The sequence below is a fragment of the Delphinapterus leucas genome, chromosome 1, assembly GCF_059928025.1.
Source record: "Delphinapterus leucas isolate spDelLeu-1000000601 "Yukka" chromosome 1, BTC_Dleu_Yukka2, whole genome shotgun sequence".
In the NCBI taxonomy this organism is placed as follows: Eukaryota; Metazoa; Chordata; class Mammalia; order Artiodactyla; family Monodontidae; genus Delphinapterus; species Delphinapterus leucas.
In genome coordinates, this window is record NC_143129.1 from 189,674,399 (window position 1) to 189,694,551 (window position 20,153).

Sequence of the window (20,153 nt, forward strand, 5' to 3'; positions counted from 1 at the left end):
CCTCAAAATTCTGCCTCTCAGGGCTTTAATGCACAAAGGGGTTTTTTGTAGCATTTAAAAAATAAATGACTGGCATTGACTTATTAATGATTTATCAAGGAAACATTATTAGGCTTTGAAAATATTTTTCAGTGACTTATTCTGGAGCAGTTGCTAAATTCAGCAATGAAAACAAACTGGTCTACAGTTTCAGCACCTCGTCCATAATATCAACATTTAATATCAACATCTAATATCAACATCAGTACCAAGTTCTACACAGGCATCTCCCAATGTTCCCGAAATGGTTATCAAACTGTAATGAGTATTGTGAAACCCCTTAGGAGTTGTCTCTGGACTCTGTGCCTGCATTTTATTGAGACAACATGTACACGCTGTAACGAGCACGCAAATTAAATGTTCACTAGTGTGAATTTGACACTTGTGTACACCTGTGTAGCCACCACCCAAAACAAGATGCAGACCGTTTCCGTCCTCCCCCCAGTTCCTCGTAGCCCCCCGCCGTCCCCATCCCCTGCCTCTAACCCAGAAGTTGCGTCTCATTTCTATCATCACCCTTTAGTCCTGCGTGTTCTGGGGCTTCACACGTGCTCTTCTGTGTCTGGCTTCCTGCACTTAACACTGCGTTTCTGAGATTCATCCGTGGTGCTCTTTGCATCAGACCTCGTTCTCTTTATCACTATTATTCCGTTGTATGAATGTGCCAGAATCTGTTTCTCAGAATCTGTTCTCATCATGGTGGACATTTGGATTGTTTCCATTTTGCGGCTGTTGTGCGTAAGGTTGCTGTGAGCATTCCTGTACAAGTTTTTTGGGGGACATACTTCTGTTTCTCTTGGATAAATACCTCACAGTAGGATTTCTGGGTCCCATGGTTAGTATATGTTGATAGCATCTAGTGTTATGGTTTCGTATTTGGTATTTTTGATTTGGGGCATTCTAACAGGTGTGTAGTAGTGTCTGGTTATGGTTTTGATTTGATTCCCTAGTGACTAATGATGACAAAGTTCCATGAGCCTATGGTCATTCGTGCATCTTCTTTTGTCGTGTCTGTTCTAAAATTTTTGTCCCTTTTCAGTTGGGGTTTGGACTTTCTATTGCTGTTATTTAGGAGTTCTTCATATATAATCTGAGTACCAGACCTCTGTTACATATATGTGCTGCAAATATTTTTTCAGATTCTGTGGCCTCTCTTCATTTTCTTAATGTCTTTTTTTTTTAATATGCTTTGCTGTTTGTTTGTTTGTTTTGTGTTTTTTTTGTTTTTTCTAAGATGTTGGGGGTAGGAGTTTTAGTAATTTATTTTTGCTGTGTTGGGTCTTTGTTTCTGTACGAGGGCTTTCTCTAGTTGTGGCAAGCGGGGGCCACTCTTCATCGCGGTGCGCGGGCCTCTCGCTATCGCGGCCTCTCTTGTTGCGGAGCACAGGCTCCAGACGTGCAGGCTCAGTAGTTGTGGCTCACGGGCCTAGTTGCTCCACGGCATGTGGGATCCTCCCAGACCAGGGCTCGAACCCGTGTCCCCTGCATTAGCAGGCAGATTCTCAACCGCTGCGCCACCAGGGAAGCCCTAATGTCTTTTTACAAGAGAAATTGTTAACTCTTATGAAATCCGGATTTTTAGTTTTTTTTTAATGTGTCATCTATGTTTTGTAAAAATTTTTGTAGCTAATTTCTGCCTCCCAAGATGGAAGAAGATGCCAGCCTGTTCCCTAAGAAGCTTTTGGACGACGCCCCCCTTGTGGAGGATGGTAATTAAGAAAGGTCTTTTCACAAATAAGACACGTTTCAACACACAGAAGACAAACGATGTGCTTAATAGTTGCCCTTTAATTTCCTTTTTTTCAGAGAGACCACATCTCTTAAACTCATATTTTTTCTCAAAAAGGTAGCTTATATTATTCTGTGTTTAATCAGAAGAAAGATCCACGTGGCTGAGACTTTGAAGTTCAGTGGCCGGCTGTAGTTTCCCAGTTTTTTGTTATTGCTTAAAATGGCAATAATGAACCTGTTGTATGTAACCTGAAGAGCCTGGCTTAAGAGCAGCAGCTGGATTTCACGTCTGCCTTTGACTAGTCTGCTCTGAGATCTTGTCATGTGGCCTTTAGGAAACTCCGCTCTACGCTCATGAAACAAGGCTGGGAAAGACAATAGTGTTTTGCTATTGTTATGAAAATAGTTTTGACTCTGCAGACCCCTTGGAAGGGTTCCCTGGGCCACACTTTGAGAACCACTGCTCTGAGCGGCCATCCCATCATTGCCCAGTGTGTGTGTGTCAGGATTTACCCTGGAACTTCGGGCTTGAAGGTCTCCATCTGCGTTCTATTGTTTTAACTCTTGCTCTATTTCTAGAAACAGATGAACTGGAGGATCCGGAGTTTGTGCTGGGCTCTGTCCCTGGGGAGGCTGAGAACAAGGCGGACCCAGGAAGCTCCTGGTAATTCACCCGGGGCAGGGGGAGGGGGAGGGGCAGGACGCGCTCCCCACGGGATGGCAGCGGGCGTCCTTTCCATGTTAAGTCCGGGGAAAGAGCAGAATGCAGACAAGAGGAAGCAGAGACCAGACGTCCAGGACAGAATGCAGGCCTCACTCCTGCGGAGGGACTTGAGCCACCTAGACCAGCTGCATGAAGAGAAAGACCTTTTCATTCAGAAAACGAGGTGAGCGGGGCGGGCCGGGCTCTGGCCGGGGCCCATCTGTGCGGCGTTTGCCGCCCTCCACTCCTGTCCGATTGACGGCGACACTGCAGTGTGTTCTCCAATGTCTGCAAAGATAAATTTCAAACACAGAAAGGTTGAAACTTGAAGGCAAATTGATGACATCATGAAACTTTACTCCTAAATGCTTGAGATGCCCGCAGGAGAGCCTGTGCCAGCTGCCGGCCCCGCCCCGATCGGAGCGCCTGGGGTGCAGGGAGCCGCTTACGGATGCTGGCTCCAACTTTCAGGGAGGAGCTGCGTGCTTGCCGCCAGAGGATGGGGCTCCTCGCCAAGCAGCAGGAGAGCGTGGCGGCCGGCCTGGCCGCGGAGAGAGCCACCGGCAACATGTAGGTCGGAGGTGGGGCCCTGGGGCCGGCGGGCGCGGGGGTGGGGGCGGACCCACTTCCCGGCCGTGTGGGAATCGGGCAACCCAAGTGGACATCAGGAGTCAGGTGGCCACGAGTCAGGAGGGGCGGTCACTTTGAGGCAGGTGGCCAGGGGAGGCCTCCCTGAGGAGGGGACCTGCAGGCTGGGAGGTGAGTGGTAGGGACAGCGGCACAATGGCTGGGGTGGGGCGGCGAGTGCAGGGCCCGGGGCAGCAGGCGAGGACGCCAGGTCACGTGCCCGCGGACCAGAGCCCTCCGGTCAGTGTCCCTCCAGGCTGCCCTCCGAGAGATGCCCCCGCCCTCTCCTGACCGTAGAGGGGTGTCTTGCGGGGCGGTGCACCTCTCTGTCCTGCGCCCGCCCACCCACCCTGTTCATCTGAGCGTCCCCGCGAAGTGGCTACATCTCAGAGTGTAACTGGGCTTGGGTGACCGGGAGGGCAGAGGGAGATGAAGTAGGAGGTCTCAGAGTGGGCTCGGCCAAGAGGGCCTCTCAGTGGCTTTTTGGCCCCTGAGATGCCTCTAGTCGTTAGGTGAGTGTGCGGGTCCTTCCTGAGGGGCTGGCAACCAGGGGGCTGGCTCCACATCCTTGGAAGAATGAGAGGCCAGTGGAGAGGGGGCGGGAGGGGGCAGGAGCGGGCTCAGATCAACGAAGTGGGCCCAGGAGAAGCCTTTCTTCGGCCACAGCCCTGCCTTCCCAGTCAGCCAGTTTAGAGGAAAAGTCAGGCGAAGGCATCGCTGAGCCTGAAGGCCTGCAGCCCCTGAGGCCCTGACCCACTTGCCCTCTGCAGGGCAGCCGTGGGTCGCCTCGAGGAAGCGTCCCAGCGCCTGTGCTCAGAGCTGGGGAACGAGGGGGACCTGCAGGCGAAGATGACGGCCGTGCTGCAGGACAGCGTGTAAGTCCAGGCCGTCGAGCAGGGACGGGTTTGAAGATGAAGAATGACATTTTGTGCTTGACTTTCAAGCTGCCTAAAAATTGAAAGGTAGCTGAGACTTTCCATTGTTTAAGTGTTTTGCGCATTCTCCATGTTTGTCTGAGTTCTCAGGAACTGTGAAATCAGCTTCTTTTTCCTTTTTTCCTGCTCTTTGAGCCTCCAAAGAACGACCAGCATGATTTTTAAAAGAGCTTTACACCTTTTCTGAGAGCATTCCCCCCACCCCGGCGAGGAGACGGCTGTGCTGTGTCAAATCCTGTACGCGGAGCTTGTCTCGGCAGCTTCCTCTCTGCACCAACTGGCACCAGGCTGGTCCCCACCAGCGCCGCAAAGCCCCTGGGGCCCTGCCTGTGTCGGATCACTGTATGGTCCATTTAGTTTTTTAAAAAACTTCTAAATTTTGAAACAATTTCAAATTCACAGAAGAGTTGCAGAAATAGCACCAAGAACCCCCGGTGTCCCCTTGCCCTCCCCACCATCCCGGTGACACTTCACACTTGGAGGGTTGCATGGGGTCGCCCCACGTCCAGTAGGAAAGACCCTCAGTCTTCCCGTGACGCTCGTGACCTTGATGGTTTTGAAGCATCCGGGCCACGAACTGTCCCCCAGGTTGCCTTTGTGTGATGTTTCCTCGGGGCGGTGGTCTAGAATCCCCCAGGTGCTGCCCCCCGCCCCCACCCCTGCCAACAAGGCGTACGATGGCCACCGGTCCCATTTCCAGTGGGGGAACTTTGGTCACTTGATCGAGATGGGGTGTGCAGGGTTTCTTTTTTGGTTTTAAAGTTTACACATTTTTAAAAAATATTTATTTATTTATTTGGCTGTGCTGGGTCTTAGTTGCAGCATGCGGGATCTAGTTCCCCGACCAGGGATCGAACACAGGCCCCCTGCATTGGGAGCACGGAGTCTTAACCACTGGACCACCAGGGAAGTCCCTAAAGTTTACACTTTTAAAAAAAATATTTATTTTATTTATTTATTTAGGCTGCACCAGGTCTAAGTTGCAGCACGTGAGATCTTTAGTTGCAGCATGCATGTGGGATCTAGTTCCCTGACCAGGGATCAAACCCGGGCCCCCTGCATTGGGAGCACAGCGTCTTACCCATTGGACCACCAGGGAAGTCCCATGCAGGGTTTCTTCAATGCAGAGTCACGCTTTTCCTTTGGAAACTAACATGGAATTTGTGGTACATACTGTGAGACTGGAAAACCCCATCCTCATCCCTTTCACGCTCTGGTGTTTGCATTTATTGATGCTTCTCGCTTGAATCAGTTATGATGATGGTTGCCAAAGGGCAATTTTCTAATTCCGTAATTCCTTCTAAATGTACGAGTTAGCGTTCCGCTGTAAAGAACAGCGTTCTCTTCCCCATGTTTCTTTATGTGTCAGTGTAGACTCTTGACTTCTGTTCTATGCAGTGGGTTATAACCTGCTCCATCTTTTTTTTTTAATTAATTAATTTATTTACTTTTGGCTGCATTGGGTCTCCGTTGCTGTGCACGGGCTTTCTCTAGTTGCTGCGAGCGGGAGCTACCCTTTGTTGTGGTGCGTGGGCTTCTCATTGTGGTGGCTTCTCTTGTTGCGGAGCACGGGCTCTAGGCGCGTGGGCTCAGTAGTTGTGGCTCGTGGGCTCTAGAGCTCAGGCTCAGTAGTTGTGGCGCACGGGCTTAGTTGCTCCGCGGCATGTGGGACATTCCCGGACCAGGGCTCGAACCCGTGTCCCCTGCATTGGCAGGCGGATTCTTAACCACTGTGCCACCAGGGAAGTCCCATCATCATTATTTATTTTGATGCTCCAGTCACCCCCAATTGGGCCAGTTAGCACCTCTTTCAAGCAGGCTCCCTGTCGTTCTTCGAGTGCTTTCTGGGGTAACGACGTGTTCCTAGCCCACTTGTTTCCTGTCCGCCCTAGTCCTAGACCTAGCTGGTTGTCCGGACCAAGCCACAGCCTTGGTTTCTCACAGGGGAGAGTGGTGTTTAGGGACCTAGGGCTGGGCGCCAGGTGGCCCCACTGGGAAGCACGTGCATGTCTCTGTGTGTCTGCGTTAGAACCAGGAGTTGACCCCCGTGATTCCAGCTCCAACAGAACCAGAGGTGCACCCTCATCTCCCCTGTCTGATGGGACACTTCTTCTCTGACAGTTGGAACCTGTCTGTCATTACCTTCAGTGTTTTTGCTCGCTTCTCCTCCCGCCAAGTACCGGTCTGCTGACCCTGCCCCGCTGCGGCTGGCCCTGAGCCCCCATAGCCCACCTGCCTGCCCCTTCTCATGTGGGCGTGGCTGCTGCCCATTTACTTTCTTTTTAATCAGCTTTATTTAGGTCTAATTTATATGCAGGAAAATGTATGTCAAACGTCCCTTGTGCATCCTGTCCGTCAGCAGTGCTGACCCCAGGTGACCGCGGGTGTCCTCTGCCCCTTAGTGTTAAGTGTGTGAGACCCTGCAGCGTTTACTCCCCGTGCCCGTCTCCTCCATGCCACACAGCAGCCATGAGAGGCATTCATGTCCTCGTGCATGGCCGGTGTCTCCCTTCATGGCCGTAGAGTCCACTGCTGTCTGCTTCATCACTGAGCAGGGCAGCCCGGGGCTCTCACTGGCTCCCGTTGGAAGCCCACCTGGTTTCCCTTCCTGGTCAGCATCCCCTTGGACCACGTAGTGACCCCTTGAACCTATTCTTGGGGGGACGTGACTTCAGGGCCCTCCTGTGTTGCTGCCAGTCTGTGTGCCCAGGCTCAAGGGCACCCCAGGCCGCAGGGACGTCAATGAGTCCCCCCAAGTATGGGCTGAGGGCAGGCGGCCCACGCAGCAGGCGTCTGCTGTCCCCAAGGGCTTCCTTCAGGGGCACGTGTGAACTTGGGGCTCGGTGGCCTAGATGGCGTCACTCATGGTCACTGAGCACTTGCTGAGCGTCAGACCCCGATGGAAGCATGTAGGGTCAGCAGCGAGTAAAGCACTGGGAGTCCCTGCCTGTTTGCATGGGAATGAGAGGCATGTAAGCGAAGCGTGAAGCTCGTGGCGGGTGCCACGTGGCACGGTCATTGCGTCCCTGGGCCCAGAGAGCAGGGCTTCAGGGACAGAGCAGGGCAGTGTTGCAGGAGACAAGGGGCCTGGGTGTTGGCCAGACTCGGTGGCGGAGCCCTGGAGTGGACGCTGCGCGGGGGGCGTGGCCCGGCTCTCCAATCCCTTTGCCAGCGTAAACAGAAGCGCCTCCTGTTTGCAAGGAGCGCCATGTGGCACATCGAGATCCAGGAGAGGCAGCTGGAGGACGCCCGCAAGTCAGCCCGAGCAGAGGCCCCGGCTGCCAGGAAGTGCCTACAGGAGAGGGGGGCCTCGGGGAAGGCAGAGCGGAACCGGCTGCTGCGGGTGCGGTAGGTCCAGGCCTGGGGAGCACCCCCCCCAGGCCCACGCCTGTGGCCCCCCGCCAGGCCCATGCCTGTGCCCCCCCCCGGCCCACGCCCGCGACCCCCCCCAGCCCATGCCTGTGCCACCCCCCGCCCCACGCCTGCGACCCCCCCTGCCCCACGCCTGCGACCCCCCCGCCCCACGCCTGCGACCCCCCCCGGCCCACGCCTGCGACCCCCCCCGGCCCACGCCTGCGACCGCCCCTGGCCCAGGCCTGCGCCCCCCCTGCCCCACACCTGCGACCTCCCCACAGGCCCAGGCCTGCGCCCCCCTCCCCACTCCACGCCTGCGGCCCCCCTGCCCACACCTGCGACCCCCCCACAGGCCCAGGCCTGCGCCCCCCTCCCCCCCGCCCCACGCCTGCGCCCCTGCCCACCCAGCCCCAGCCTGGGCAGAGTGGCTTGGGCCACGCTCGCTCCCTGACCTGATGGCCGCCTCCCTCCTGGACACCCTGCCCTTTTCCCGGCTCTGGCCACTCCTTGTGGCCTGTCCTCCTGAGGCCCCGACATCACCCGTGCCCCGCGGGCAGCTGCTTCTGAGGGCGGGGCCGGTGGAGTAGGTGTGCTGCAGGCTGGGGGATGCAGCCGCCCCCAGGGGCCCCCCCCCCCGCCCTCGCCCCGGCACAGGGTCCTCACAGGTCCTCCGGCTCTCCCACCCCCCACCTCGTCCAGCCCGTTGCCAGATCTTCCTGCTGCTTCCGTGGGATCCGAGCCTGTGGACACCCACAGGGTCCCCACGGCCCCGCCCCCTACCAGGCACAGCGCAGGGCCCTCCCGCCTCATGCACTTGGCCCTGGTCCCGGGCCCTCTGCAGCCAAGCCTGCACAGGACGTGTCCCTGTTCCCGCTGCCCCGTGTCCCTGCAGGAGGTCCGTGTACCTACAGAAGGAGCACGGGCTCAGGCACCAGAAGCTGGTGGAAGACGCCCAGAAGAACCATCGGAAGGCCGTGAAGTTCCTGAAGGCCTCCCTGGGGAGGTACAGCGGCTCTCTTCTCTCCGCGCCTCTCCTCCTGTCCCTCCCCTCACCCCACCCCCGCCCACACAGGGAAGCCTGAGAAAGTGGATCAATTGCCTTCGTTTTGAAATTCTCCGATTTTATCATTGAGCCGTCACCTCATCACCCAGAAAGAATAAATGTGTGTTTCCAGCTTTGAGCTGACGGCCGTTAGTTTCAGGCGAGGACTCCAGTCTAGAGAAACGGCTTTCACGTTTCCTCGTGGTCCACGCGCAGCCCAGCTCTTTCCCACTTGCCTTTAACATCCTGGCGCTTGGCTGCTTCCTTGGGGCTCCTCCCCCTGGTGGCCACTGCTCCATGAGCAGGTCCTCCCCGCCAGGATCCGCAAGCAGGAGCGGAGAGAGGAGCTGGAGAGCCGCGAGCACGCGCGCAGGCGCATGGACGCCGTGCTGGCCCTGAAGAGCAGCATCTCCGCCAACCAGGTAGGACTGGCCCCACCCCCCGACGCCCTCAGGATGCGCTCACCTGCCCTTGGACAGGCTCCCGTGCTCCAGGGGGACCCGGGCTCGGCGAGGCGAGTGCTGGAGCCCTGGGCCTTCCCAGGGGAAGTGATACCCCCCGGGGCCTGGGGGGCAGTTAGACCAGGGAAGCGGGGAGGGATGCGCAGTGAGCCGCCAGTCCAGTGGAGACAGCGGGGCTCTGGCCTCGGGAAGCCCCTGAGGATTTTGGGGAGGGGGCAGCTGCAGGAGGCGGGTGCAGGTGGGAGCAGTGGTGATTTCCACAAACGTTGACCTCCGGCGTCTCCGGTACGATTTGAGGGCACCCAGCCCACAGAAAGCTCCACTGCGCACGCGCACACCTGCGGATGCTGGCACGTCCGTGTTCTCTATTCCCAAGGAGACACTCCGGAAATTTCAAGCATGGGGCCAGGCCAAGGCAGAGCTGGCAGAACAGAGGGCCCAGGCCGAGAAGGAGGTGATTCTGGCCCAAGGTGGGGACGCTTTCAAGCACTTTTGCCATCAACGCCGGCGCCAGGAGCTGGAGACCCAGAACCGGTGAGGGCCTGGTGGGGTGGCATCCCAGAGCGGTGGGTGCGTGTGTCTGTCACAACCTGCGGCGAGGCTGCCTCTCTCCCTGGGCCTCCCCCTCCCACCCCCCACCCCCCACATCCTGCTCTCCAGCCCCCAGCAGGCGGGACGTCTCCTGGGCCTCAGGCACAGCCCTCACTGCCCCTGCTGCCCCGGGCATCCCCCGCCCGTGGCCTCCTCCCTCCCAGAGGCTGCGGGCAGCCGGGGCTTGCTTTCTGGGCTCCCCCAAACCGGGGCTCAGTGCTGCCTCAGTCCACGCTGCACCCCGTCATCCCCTAAGAACCCCTCGGCCTGCAAGTCCCCCGTTCTCAACTCCCCAGGCTGCACCCGACCTGAGACACGGGGTTCCGCCCGGGGGCTTCCCAAGATGCAAGGGTGAGGTGGCCAACTCTCCTGCCTCAGCCCAGCCTTGCACACAAGGTTCTGTCACTTCCTCTTCATCCTGGAGGGCCTGTCCCTTCCCCCACAAGCAGCCCCGCCCATCGTGGTCACTGTCAGCACCTGCCCAGGTGTGGCCACCCGGTCCTGTCACTGGGGAGTCACGGTGCCCTGAGTGCCAGCCCTGGCGTTGGGTCATCGCCTGCCCGCAGGGGTCCCAGGGGCAGCTCCTCCTGCCTCGGAGCCCTTAGTCCTGGCAGGTGGGAGGCGCCAGCAAGGAGCAGCGGGAATGACTGACTGAGTGACCGGCCTCCAGCCCTGAGGCTGCCCTGGTCTGAGCCTCAGGGCGCCCAGTGGCGCCTGGGAACCCGGAGTGGGGGACGCAACAGCTCACGGGGTCGAGGCTTGTGGCGGGGACGGCGCTGGGCCGGAGGTTCGCGTCCCAGGTCTCTGGCCCGGCGGCCCTTCTGGGCTCCCTCCGTCGGCTCCTGCGGGCCGAGCCTCTCGGGGGCCGGGCGCAGCTGGCGTTTTCCCCGCAGCGCCTTCGAGGAGGAGCAGAAGCTCAGGAAGCACGAGATTGTGAGTCGGATCTTGAAGGAGGAGGCCGAGGAGGCCAGGAGGAAGCAGCGGCCCTCGCCCGCCAGACCCGTGGGCCGGCCGATCCTGAGGGACCAGACCCGGAGCTACGTGGCCGCTTTCCATGACGGGAAGGGCCCGGCGGACCCGCCCTGCTGCCCCCCGGTGAGCGGACGCCCCTGCTACACTGGACCGCACCGGCCAGCTCAGATCAGGACCACGGAGAGCGCTCCTGCCCCTCCGCCCCTTCGCCGGACGCAGGCACAGCCTCTGGTCGCCAGGCGGCCCCAGCCCTGGTGCACGTGTTCCATGTCCCTCGCGGCTCCCCCCCCCCCCCCCCCCCCCCCGGTCTCCGGCGCCTGGCCCGCCTGGGGAAGCAGACCCCCACCGCCACATGTCCCCTGAACAGGATTGTCTTGGGCCACCTTACCTGTCCCCAGATGCCAGAGCCAGGCTGGTGACCAAAGGCCCATCACGGCCCAGGGGAGACGTGTGCCCCCGTCCACCCCCCACGCACGTTCGCCCCGGAGCCGGGCCGTTTCCCTCCATCCCTGCACTCAGTCCTCACATAGAGGGCCGGCCCTGTGCCGGTTGCCCCATAGGTGACCTGCTTACCTGTCCCTGAGGGTATGGGGTAGGGACGTCGGGTCCCCATCCTGAGCCCGGCAGCCCTTCTGCTTCTGCCCTGTGTGCCCCCAGCCTGAAGGCCCAGGTCACTGGCTCCAGCAGTGCGCTGCCAGCCGCAACCCCCAGGCTGCTTCGTGGGCGCCCCCCAAAGCTGTGCCTCTCTGTCCTCTCGCCCCCAGCCGTGCTCCTGCCCTTCTCCACGTGGGGCCTTTCTCACGCCTGCAGCAACATCGCCCTCCACTCTTGTCCCTGTGCCAGCCTGATGTCCCCGGAGGGAGGCCCCGTCTGGCCCTAGAGCAGCTGAGGGTCCGTGAAGGGGGTTCCGGGGTGTCCATAAGTCAGAGTGTCTGTGGGTCTTGTGGGCGTCGGAGGCCAGGCTTTCACGCTGTGTAAAGACGCTCATGGTGTGAAGAGCAGTTGCAAACCCGTGTGCGCTCTGGCCTCTGAGTGCAGACCGGGGCTGGGTGGTCTGCCAAGGCCCTGGAGTCCTGACGGTCCGCACTTTCTTCCTCCCGGTCAGTACAATCTCTGTTTTCTAGAATAAGCTGTCGCATTCCTCTCCCCAACTCCAGGAGGGCAGGTCTGCGTTACCCCAAGCCTCTCTGCTGGTGAAAGCCGTGTCCGGCGAGTCCGTCCAGGCGGACAGGGGGAGCCTTGGCCGGGAGGCGGGGACGCTGGCTCGGCCGGAGATCCCTGGGCTCTGGAAGGAGGACTGCAAGCCCTACCAGGTAGCCCCTCGGACACGCGGCCACATCTTTTCATCCGTCTCCCATGTCTCCACCCTGTCCTGGCGACCGTGGCGGCCCCCCTCGCGGGGGCTGCTCTGCAGTTCCCCCCAGCCACCTCCCTCCCAAACAACCACAGGGCCGGTGGTGGCCACACGCGGAGGGATGCAGGCAGGGGGCTCGAGGCGTGGGTTCCTCCCAAACAACCACAGGGCCGGTGGTGGCCACACACGGAGGGATGAGGCAGGGGGCTCGAGGGGTGGGTTCCTCCCAAACAACCACAGGGCCGGTGGTGGCCACACACGGAGGGATGAGGCAGGGGGCTCGAGGGGTGGGGCCGAGTCCTAATGCTCCAGCTTACTACTGGGGAAATGTGTCGCTAGAAAAAGGCATGAGCTCACACTTCCTTTGACGGCCTCTTGTCACGGAACACGCGCTCTCCAGGGCACTGGTCGTCCTGGCTCTAAAAGTGCAGGCACAGCTCTGGGAGCCGAGAAGCTAGCGAGTGTCCACTGCACGCAGCAGGACACAGGCTCTGGGAGCCGAGGAGCACTGGTCGTCCTGGCTCTAAGAGGGCAGGCACAGCTCTGGGAGCCGAGAAGCTAGCGAGTGTCCACTGCACGCAGCAGGACACAGGCTCTGGCCCTGTCTCTGCACTGGTCAGCCGAGGCCCGCGGCCACATGGAGGACATCGCCCACCCTTGGTCTGTGTACAAGTTGGTTCCCATTGCTCTGAGGGCAAAGCCATTTTGGTTCCGCTGGTTCTGAGGAGGCCTGCCGCTGCTCTGCTCGGGCCCGGCCACTCCCTGGGCACCACCGGTCAGCAGCCCGGCTCCCACCCAGGAGAGCGAGGCAGGAGGATGCCAGCCCCTGGGCCAGCAGGGGCACCGGGAGCCAAGCCCCCAGAGGGTCCCTCTTCAAGTCACTAAGCCGGTCAGGGAGGCACCTTTATTTGTGCCACTGAAAAACTGTTGTTTCCGGTAGAGCTTTTCAAGAACTTTCTCTTGGCCTGATTTTAAAATCTAGAAAATACCTCTCTGCCATTATTTCCTGGAAATCCGCCGGATCCTGGACGGCCCTGCTCGGCCCCTTGTTTCTCCCCTGACCCTGCCATACCCCCTCCCCCGCCTTGCTGGTGCCCACCCCACCCCGGCCCCTTGCGGCCGTGGTGGCCCCCGGCTCCGGGCTGTCCATTTCCTTTACTCCCCTGCTGACCTCGGGGAGGCCTGGGGGGGCTCCCGAGACGGCCACTGTCCCCGCAAAACCCCAGGTGCCCAAGGAGGACGTGGGCCAGAAACCCATGGGCGGAACGAAGACGGACAAGGACATCCTGGCGCACACTGCGCAGCGGCTGTGCCGCGGGGTGACCCACAAGCAGGTGGCATCCAGGCGCGAGTTCAGAGGGTGTCCCTTCAACAGCAAGCCCAAGCTCGTCCACTTCAAGGTGAGCCCAGGGTCCTCGCCTGGGTCTGAGGGGACAGGGCCCGGTCTCACACGAGGGGTCAGACACCAGCCCCAGGAGGGCGATTGTCCTGGGGGGCTGGCATGTCACACCTTCCTGGTCCCTCTGGAGGACCCAGGCACCACCCGACCCGTTGCTGGGGGACCCCCACCCGCTGGTCCCCAGGAGGCCGCTTCCTGCCTGAGGCAGGGGTCCTACGAGACCATGGAGGGTGTCCCCATCTCCCAGGCGGGAATGTCAGGTGCTGAGAAGCATCCGCCAGAAAACTCGGAGCAGTAGCTTTTTATGTGCTTTTCCTAGGACTTTGATCTCGGCAAAGTGTACAAGAAAAAGATCACGCTGACTAACGCCACCTACACGATTAACTACTGCAAGCTGGTGGGCGTGGAGGAGCGCCTCGGGGACTTCATCCACATCGAGTACTAGGGGGTGGGGGGGAGGCGGGCGGCGCGCGGGTTGGGGGGGAGGCGGGCGGCGCGCGCGCGGGGCGGGTGCTTCAGTCCCTGCAACTGCTATCAGAGCCTTTTTATTTGACCCACATTTGGGGCACAAAGCCTTCAGCTTGGGTCCCCGTGAGCATTTTGTAAAGTGGCTCCTCCGCCTTCCTGAGACCAGCCCAGTTTTCCCTGATAAATGGCTTGATGTTTTCCCCTTCATTGTGTTTTGAGGTTGACCACTCTGGGTAAGATTTCCCTGGAGGGCCTTGTGCCTTTTCAAGGTGAAGAAAAAAGCCATCTTTTATTTCGGGACTGTGTACTTGAACTCTGTATTTAAATTTTCTTTCTTTTCTTTTAATTGTATCCAATAATTCTTTTTTTTTAATTGGAGTAAAATTGCTTTACAAGGTTGTGTTAGTTTCTACTGTACAATGAAGTGCATCAGCTGTATGTCTACATACATCCCCTCCCTCTTGTACCTCCCTCCCACCCCCCACCATCCCACCCATCTAGGTCGTCACGGAGCGCCGAGCTGAGCTCCCTGTGCTATACAGCAGGTTGCCACTAGCTATCTGTTTTACGCGTGGTAGTGTATTTATGTCAAACCTAATATCCCAATTCGTCCCACCCTCCCCTTCCCCCCACCGTGTCCACAGGTCCGTTCTCTACGTCTGCGTCTCTATTCCTGCCCTGTAAATAGGTTCACCTGTACCATTTTTCTAGATCCCATATATATGCATTAACATACGGTATTTGTTTTTCTCTTTCTGACTTGCTTCACTCTGTATGACAGACTCTAGGTCCATCCACATCTCTACAAATGACCCAATTTCGTTCCTTTTTATGGCTGAGTAATATTCCATTGTATATATGTACCACATCTTCTTTATCCATTCATCTGTCGACGGGCATTTAGGTTGCTTCCATGTCCTGGCTATCGTAAATAGTGCTGCAGTGAACATTGGGGTGCATGTGTCTTTTTAAATTATGGTTTTCTCAGGATATATGCCCAGCAGTGGGATTGCTGGGTCATATGGTAATTCTATTTTTAGTTTTTTAAGAAACCTCCATACTGTCCTCCATAGTGGCTGTATCAATTTACATTCCCACCAACAGTGTGGGAGGGTTCCCTTTTCTCCACACCCTCTCCAGCATTTGTTGTTTGTAGATTTTCCGAGGATGCCCCTTCTGACTGGTTTGAGGTGATACCTCATTGTAGTTTTGATTTGCATTTCTCTAATAATTAGTGATGTTGAGCATCTTTTCATGTACCTCTTGGCCATCTGTTACGTCTTCTTTGGTGAAATGTCTATTTAGGTCTTCCACCCATTTTTTATTTGGGTTGTTTGTATTTTTTTGATATTGAGCTCCACGAGCTGTTTGAATATTTTGGAGATTAATCCTTTGTCCGTTGCTTCATTTGCAAATATTTTCTCCCATTCTGAGGGTTGTCTTGTCGTCTTGTTTATGGTTTCCTTTGCTGTGCGAAAGCTTTGAAGTTTCATTAGGTCCCATTTGTTTATTTCTGTTATTTTCATTACTCTAAATAAAATGTAAATGTATTTACATTTTTCCTCTGTTCCAGGGTTTCAGGTTTCTTCCTCTGAGACCCCACTGATACCTGACTTGGGTCCTCTTTTGTGTCTGATTTTCTTTCTGTCCCTGTAATCCTTGCTTCTTTCCTGTTTTGCTTTCCCCTCATTTTTCTTGTAACCACCGTTGCTGTGTCTTCTGCGGGACCCTCTTCTCTTCTGCTCCTTGAGCATTTTGCCTTTGCCGTTAAGGTTTTTCTCCTCCCCGCCCTGGTTTCTCCAGCTTCTGTCCTCAGTTTGGAGGTCCCGGGGGCTCCTGCTGTGAGCGCTGCAGCCTCCAAGGCCCTGACCTCTGCCCCCAGGGGCTTCCCGGGGCTGCTCCCTGAGTCCACAGCTCTGGTCAGCCTCCCCGCGAAGGCCGCGCTGTCCCGTTCTGTGCCGACTGTGGCCGGACGCGGGATCTGCAGAGGCTCATGTGTTTATCGCCCGCGTGTCCTCCGCCTTCCAGGCATGCTGACAGCGGGGGCTTTCCTGTGTTGCTAGTTCTTCCTGTTGAGCTGTGGGTTTCTGGAGGAGTCGGCGGAGGCCCAGAGTCGGGTGGTCGCTGTCACCTAGGCCACCCTGAGGCGCCCCTCCCCAAGCCTGGAGCAAGAATTTTTTATTGGCAGCACTTTCCTCTCCACACTTGGAGGATCTTACTCCCCTGTCTCCTGTTTTCTGCTGTTGCTGTTCCGTCCGATCCCCTGTCTTTGTAGGTTATCGAGCTCTTTCCTCAGGTTGCCGTGAGCTTGCCCTCCCCTTGGGGTCCTGCATGTCTATGACAGTGTGTCTGATGTGGACTGATCTTTCCTAGGGCTGCTTAGAACTCCCTGTGCTTCCTGATCAGAGGATTCAGCTCTTTGAACAGCTGTGGACGTTTCTCCGCCCTGTCCCTTCAGATGTCGCCTACCTCCCATCCTCACAGACCTGCCCCCGTGTTCCGATTCAAACCCTGTCTGTTCTGTGCCCCCCACACCTCCTGACGCCTGTCTCACATCCCCCCCCGCCCCGTCATCTCCCTGAGCAGGTTTCTCAGTGTTTCCCGGGGTCCGTCCCTCTGTTGAGTACTTCTCTCCTTGGTCGTATCTAATCGGCTGTTGAAATTGCTTGTTATGTGTCTAATTTCAGTTGCCGTATTTCTCATTTCTGAAAATTCTAAGTTCTTTTTCGGATCAGCTGTTATTTCTTGTTCTTTTCTCACGTCTGTAATTCTCTGCGTCTTTCTACTGCCCGACATCCCTGGAGTCTGGCCCTGCCCCTCGCTGTGTTTCGTGCTGGTCTCTGCGCGGACGTTGAAATCTGGGTTCGGATCTTCCCGCGGCTGAGGCTCCATCCTCGGGCCTCTGTTAGTCTGACATCACAATGCTTCCCTCCCGATCCGAGGAGGTTTGGATTTGCTTCTTCCTGCTGCCACTGGGATGCTGCCAGCCAGGGACAGATTTTTATATTAAATTTTTAGCTTGTGTTATTTCTATACAAAGTGCAGTAGGTAAAATCCAACCTTGTGAAAATGGACTTTGTGTTAGAAATTTTGTCGGGGGCTTCTTTTCCTCACCCAAATCCAGACCAGGTCCCTCCAAGTGTCCCCAGGAAGGTGGGGCTGATTTTCTGGGTCTTTCACTGAAAGTGGAGCTCAGAGGGCTCCAGCTGAAAGCAAGGCCCACAGTCCCAGCTCCCTACCTGTCTCACACGCCTGACCTTGATCTTAAAACCCTAGATCCTTGGTTCAGGCCTGGCACTTGTTCTCGTGGGGACTGTGACCACTGCTCACCCCAGAGCATCTGTCCCTCTGGAGTTGGCCCCTGGGGACTTGCCTCCTTCCTCCCTCCGCCCCTCCCCCTTCCTCCTCCCTCCCCCCCTCCCTCCCCCCTTCCCTCCCCCTCTTCCTCCTCCCTCCCTCCCTCCTTCCCTCCCCCTCCCTCCCTCCCTCCCTCCCTCTTCCTCCCCCTCCCTCCTCCCTCCCTCCCTCCCCCTCCCCCCTCCTCCCTCCCTCCCTCCTCCTCCCCCTTCCCTCCCTCCCCTCTCCCTCCCTCCCTCCCCCCTCCCCCTTCCCTCCCCTCTTCCTCCTCCCTCCCTCCCCCCCTCCCCTCCCCGCTTCCTTCCTTCCTTCCCTCAGCCCTTCACTCACACAACTGACTCTCAGATGTTCCTCGAGCATCTCCTGTGAATTGAGTCCTGGCGAGGCAGCAGGGGCTCAGCACCCAGGACAGGCGAGAGGGGGGCCCCAAAGCCCCGCTGGGGTGCCGGCTGTTTGGACAGTGGCTTCTGCACGAGCACAGGGCGCTCACCTCCTGCCCTCATTGCGCCTGCAGCTCTGACCCCCCTGGTCCCATGCCAGCCGGCACGTCCTGTGAAGTGCTTGTCACCTTCAAGCCCACAGTGAGTGTTGAGCCCAAGCCGTGGAAAAGGGGGTTTTCTCACCCTGTCGCAAGAGGGTGGTGGGTGGAATCGGGGTCTCTGCTGCCCCCCAGGCTCCACAGAGTGCTGTGATGGAGGAGGGACGCGCCTCAGAAGGGGTCACGCAGGCCCCCGTTAGGCTGTTTTATGCCCAGAACATATTGGAATGTTCCTCAATGCCAGCAGGGTGACAAGGCGGCTCCTCTGTGTCGCTGGCTGCCAGGTGTGACCACTCATGCTAGCGGGTCCGAGGGGGGCGCGCTCCATGGACCCCTCCCTCGGGCGGGGGGTGGTGGCTGTGACTGTGCGGACAGCACATGTCACCGCGGAAGGCTGCGAATATGTGCGTGGTTGGGTGGTTTTACTTTTTAGGTAAACAAAGATCTGGAAGGAAACGTCTCGTTTCTGGCTCAGACGGGCAGGTTTTCCGTTCCACTGAAATGTTCAGCGAAGAAATGCTCCGTGAGTTCTCGCCAAGCGTCCGGGTTGGGAGGGTGGGCAGCCGGGGCCTGAGGCGTCCAGCCTGGGGAGGTGGGCACCCGTGGCAATGCTGGAAACGTCCAGGCGAGTCCTGCGCTGGGTGGAGCCCAGATTGCAGGAACCCCGGGTCAGAGGAGACCCTGCTCCTCCTGAAAGCCCTGTGGGGTCCCTTTGATCCTTTTCTTTTTTTGAGCTGTAGTCGCCATGCTGCATCTTACATCCCCAGACCTTATAACTGAAGTTTGTGCCTTTGGACCCCCTTCACCCATTTTGCCCACCTCCACCCCTGCCTCTGGGAACCACCATCTGTTTTTGTATCTGTGAGTTCCATGTTTTTTAGATTCCACATATAAGTGCGATCATACAGTATCTGTCTTTCCTGCCTGACTTACTTCACTTAGCTCAGTATCATCCAGGTTGTCGCAAATAGCAAGGTTTCCTTTTTAATGGTTGAGTAACGTTTCATTTTACATGTACCACATTTTCTTTATCCATCCATCCATCGATGGCCGCTTAGGTTGCTTCCATGTCTTGACTTTTGTAAATAGCGCTTCGGTGAACATGGGCATGCACACCACTCTTCTGATGATACCCATTGCGTGCCTTTGGATAAATACCCAGAAGTGGAATTGCTGGATCATATGGTAATTCTACTTTTAATTTTTTGAGGAACCTCCATACTGTTTTCCGTAGTGGTTGCACTAATTTCATTCCCACCAGCAGTGCACGAGGGCTCCCTTTTCTCCACGTCCTCTCCAACACCCGTTATTTCTTTCCTTTTGGTAACAGCTCTTCCGACGTGTAAGGCGACGCCCCGCCGTGGCGCTGACGTGCATTTCCCTGATTATTAGTGATACTGACCACCTTGCGCGCACCCGGTGGCCATTTGCATGTCTTCTTCGGAAAAATGTCTATTCAGTTCCTCTGCCCATTTGTAAATCAGATTGTTTGTTTTTTTGTTTGTTTGTTTGTTTTTTGCTATTCAGTTGTGTGAGTTCTTCATATATTTTGGATGTTAACCCTTTATCAGGTATGTGATTTGTAAATAATTTCTCCCATTCCATAGGTTGCCTTTTCATTTTGTTGGCGGTTTCCTTTGCTGTGCAGAATTGATTTTTTCTTTTAATTAAGAAAAGTTTCAAAGTAATGAAGAGCAGAAAGAATAGTACAATGTATATCCATATACCCACTTCCAGAGTCCAGTCATTGTCAACATTTGCCCCACTTGCCTCAGCTGTCTACCTGTCTGTTTTTGCTGGCCCACTTCCAAGTGACTTAGCAATACCACAGCACTCAACGCCCGTCCTTATAAAACGTCAGCAGGCACCTAGGGTAAAACTAACCCCATTCCTAGCCATCACCTGTCACCCAGTGTGCATTCCAATGTACTGAAATGTCCCCAAACCAGCTTTTATAGCTGTGATTTTTTAAGCTGGGATACAGTCAAGCTCACACATTGCATTGGATTATTAGGTTCTTAAGTCTCTTTTTTTTCAGGCTTGAGTTGTGGTAAAATACACATAGCGTAGAATATACCACCGTAACCATTTCTGGGCGCACAGTTCAGGGGTGTTAAATACACATAGCGTAGAATATACCACCTTAACCGTTTCTGGGCGCACAGTTCAGGGGTGTTAAATACACATAGCGTAGAATATACCACCTTAACCGTTTCTGGGCGCACAGTTCAGGGGTGTTAAATACTTTCCCATTGTTGTGCAACCCTCACCGGAACTCTTCGTTTTGCCAAACCGAAGCTCTGTCCCCATTAAACACTCCCTCCAGCCCCTGGCGACCTCCATTCTGCTTTCTGTCTCTACAAACGTGATGACGCTAAGTGCCTTCTATAAGTGGAATCACAAGGTATTGTCCCTTTTGTGACTGGCTTGTTTCACTGAGCACAGTGCCCTCAAGATCCATCCATGTTGTAGCCTGGGTCAGAATTTCCTCCCTTTTTCAGGCTGATTGCTATGGAGGGCTTTGCTTCTGTCATTTTGCTATTTGTTTTCATTGCCGTATAGCTCTTCTGTCCCTCATTTCC

At 56.6% G+C, this 20,153-nt stretch overlaps 1 protein-coding gene across 1 annotated transcript in view; it reads left to right on the forward strand.

Annotated features, from left to right (window-relative positions):
• Positions 1 to 489: 489 nt before the first annotated feature.
• CFAP74 (cilia and flagella associated protein 74) overlaps positions 490 to 20,153 on the forward strand; it is a 60,056-nt gene continuing 40,392 nt past the window's right edge. Inside the window, 16 exon segments of the mRNA XM_089901910.1 lie at positions 490 to 1,748; positions 2,350 to 2,434; positions 2,517 to 2,657; positions 2,945 to 3,043; positions 3,871 to 3,975; positions 7,237 to 7,383; positions 8,282 to 8,392; positions 8,751 to 8,853; positions 9,269 to 9,426; positions 10,377 to 10,578; positions 11,299 to 11,344; positions 11,605 to 11,768; positions 13,036 to 13,209; positions 13,528 to 13,646; positions 17,548 to 17,614; positions 18,005 to 18,094. Coding sequence (XP_089758036.1) covers positions 1,685 to 1,748; positions 2,350 to 2,434; positions 2,517 to 2,657; positions 2,945 to 3,043; positions 3,871 to 3,975; positions 7,237 to 7,383; positions 8,282 to 8,392; positions 8,751 to 8,853; positions 9,269 to 9,426; positions 10,377 to 10,578; positions 11,299 to 11,344; positions 11,605 to 11,768; positions 13,036 to 13,209; positions 13,528 to 13,646; positions 17,548 to 17,614; positions 18,005 to 18,094 — 1,875 coding nt within the window. The 5' untranslated portion in view covers positions 490 to 1,684.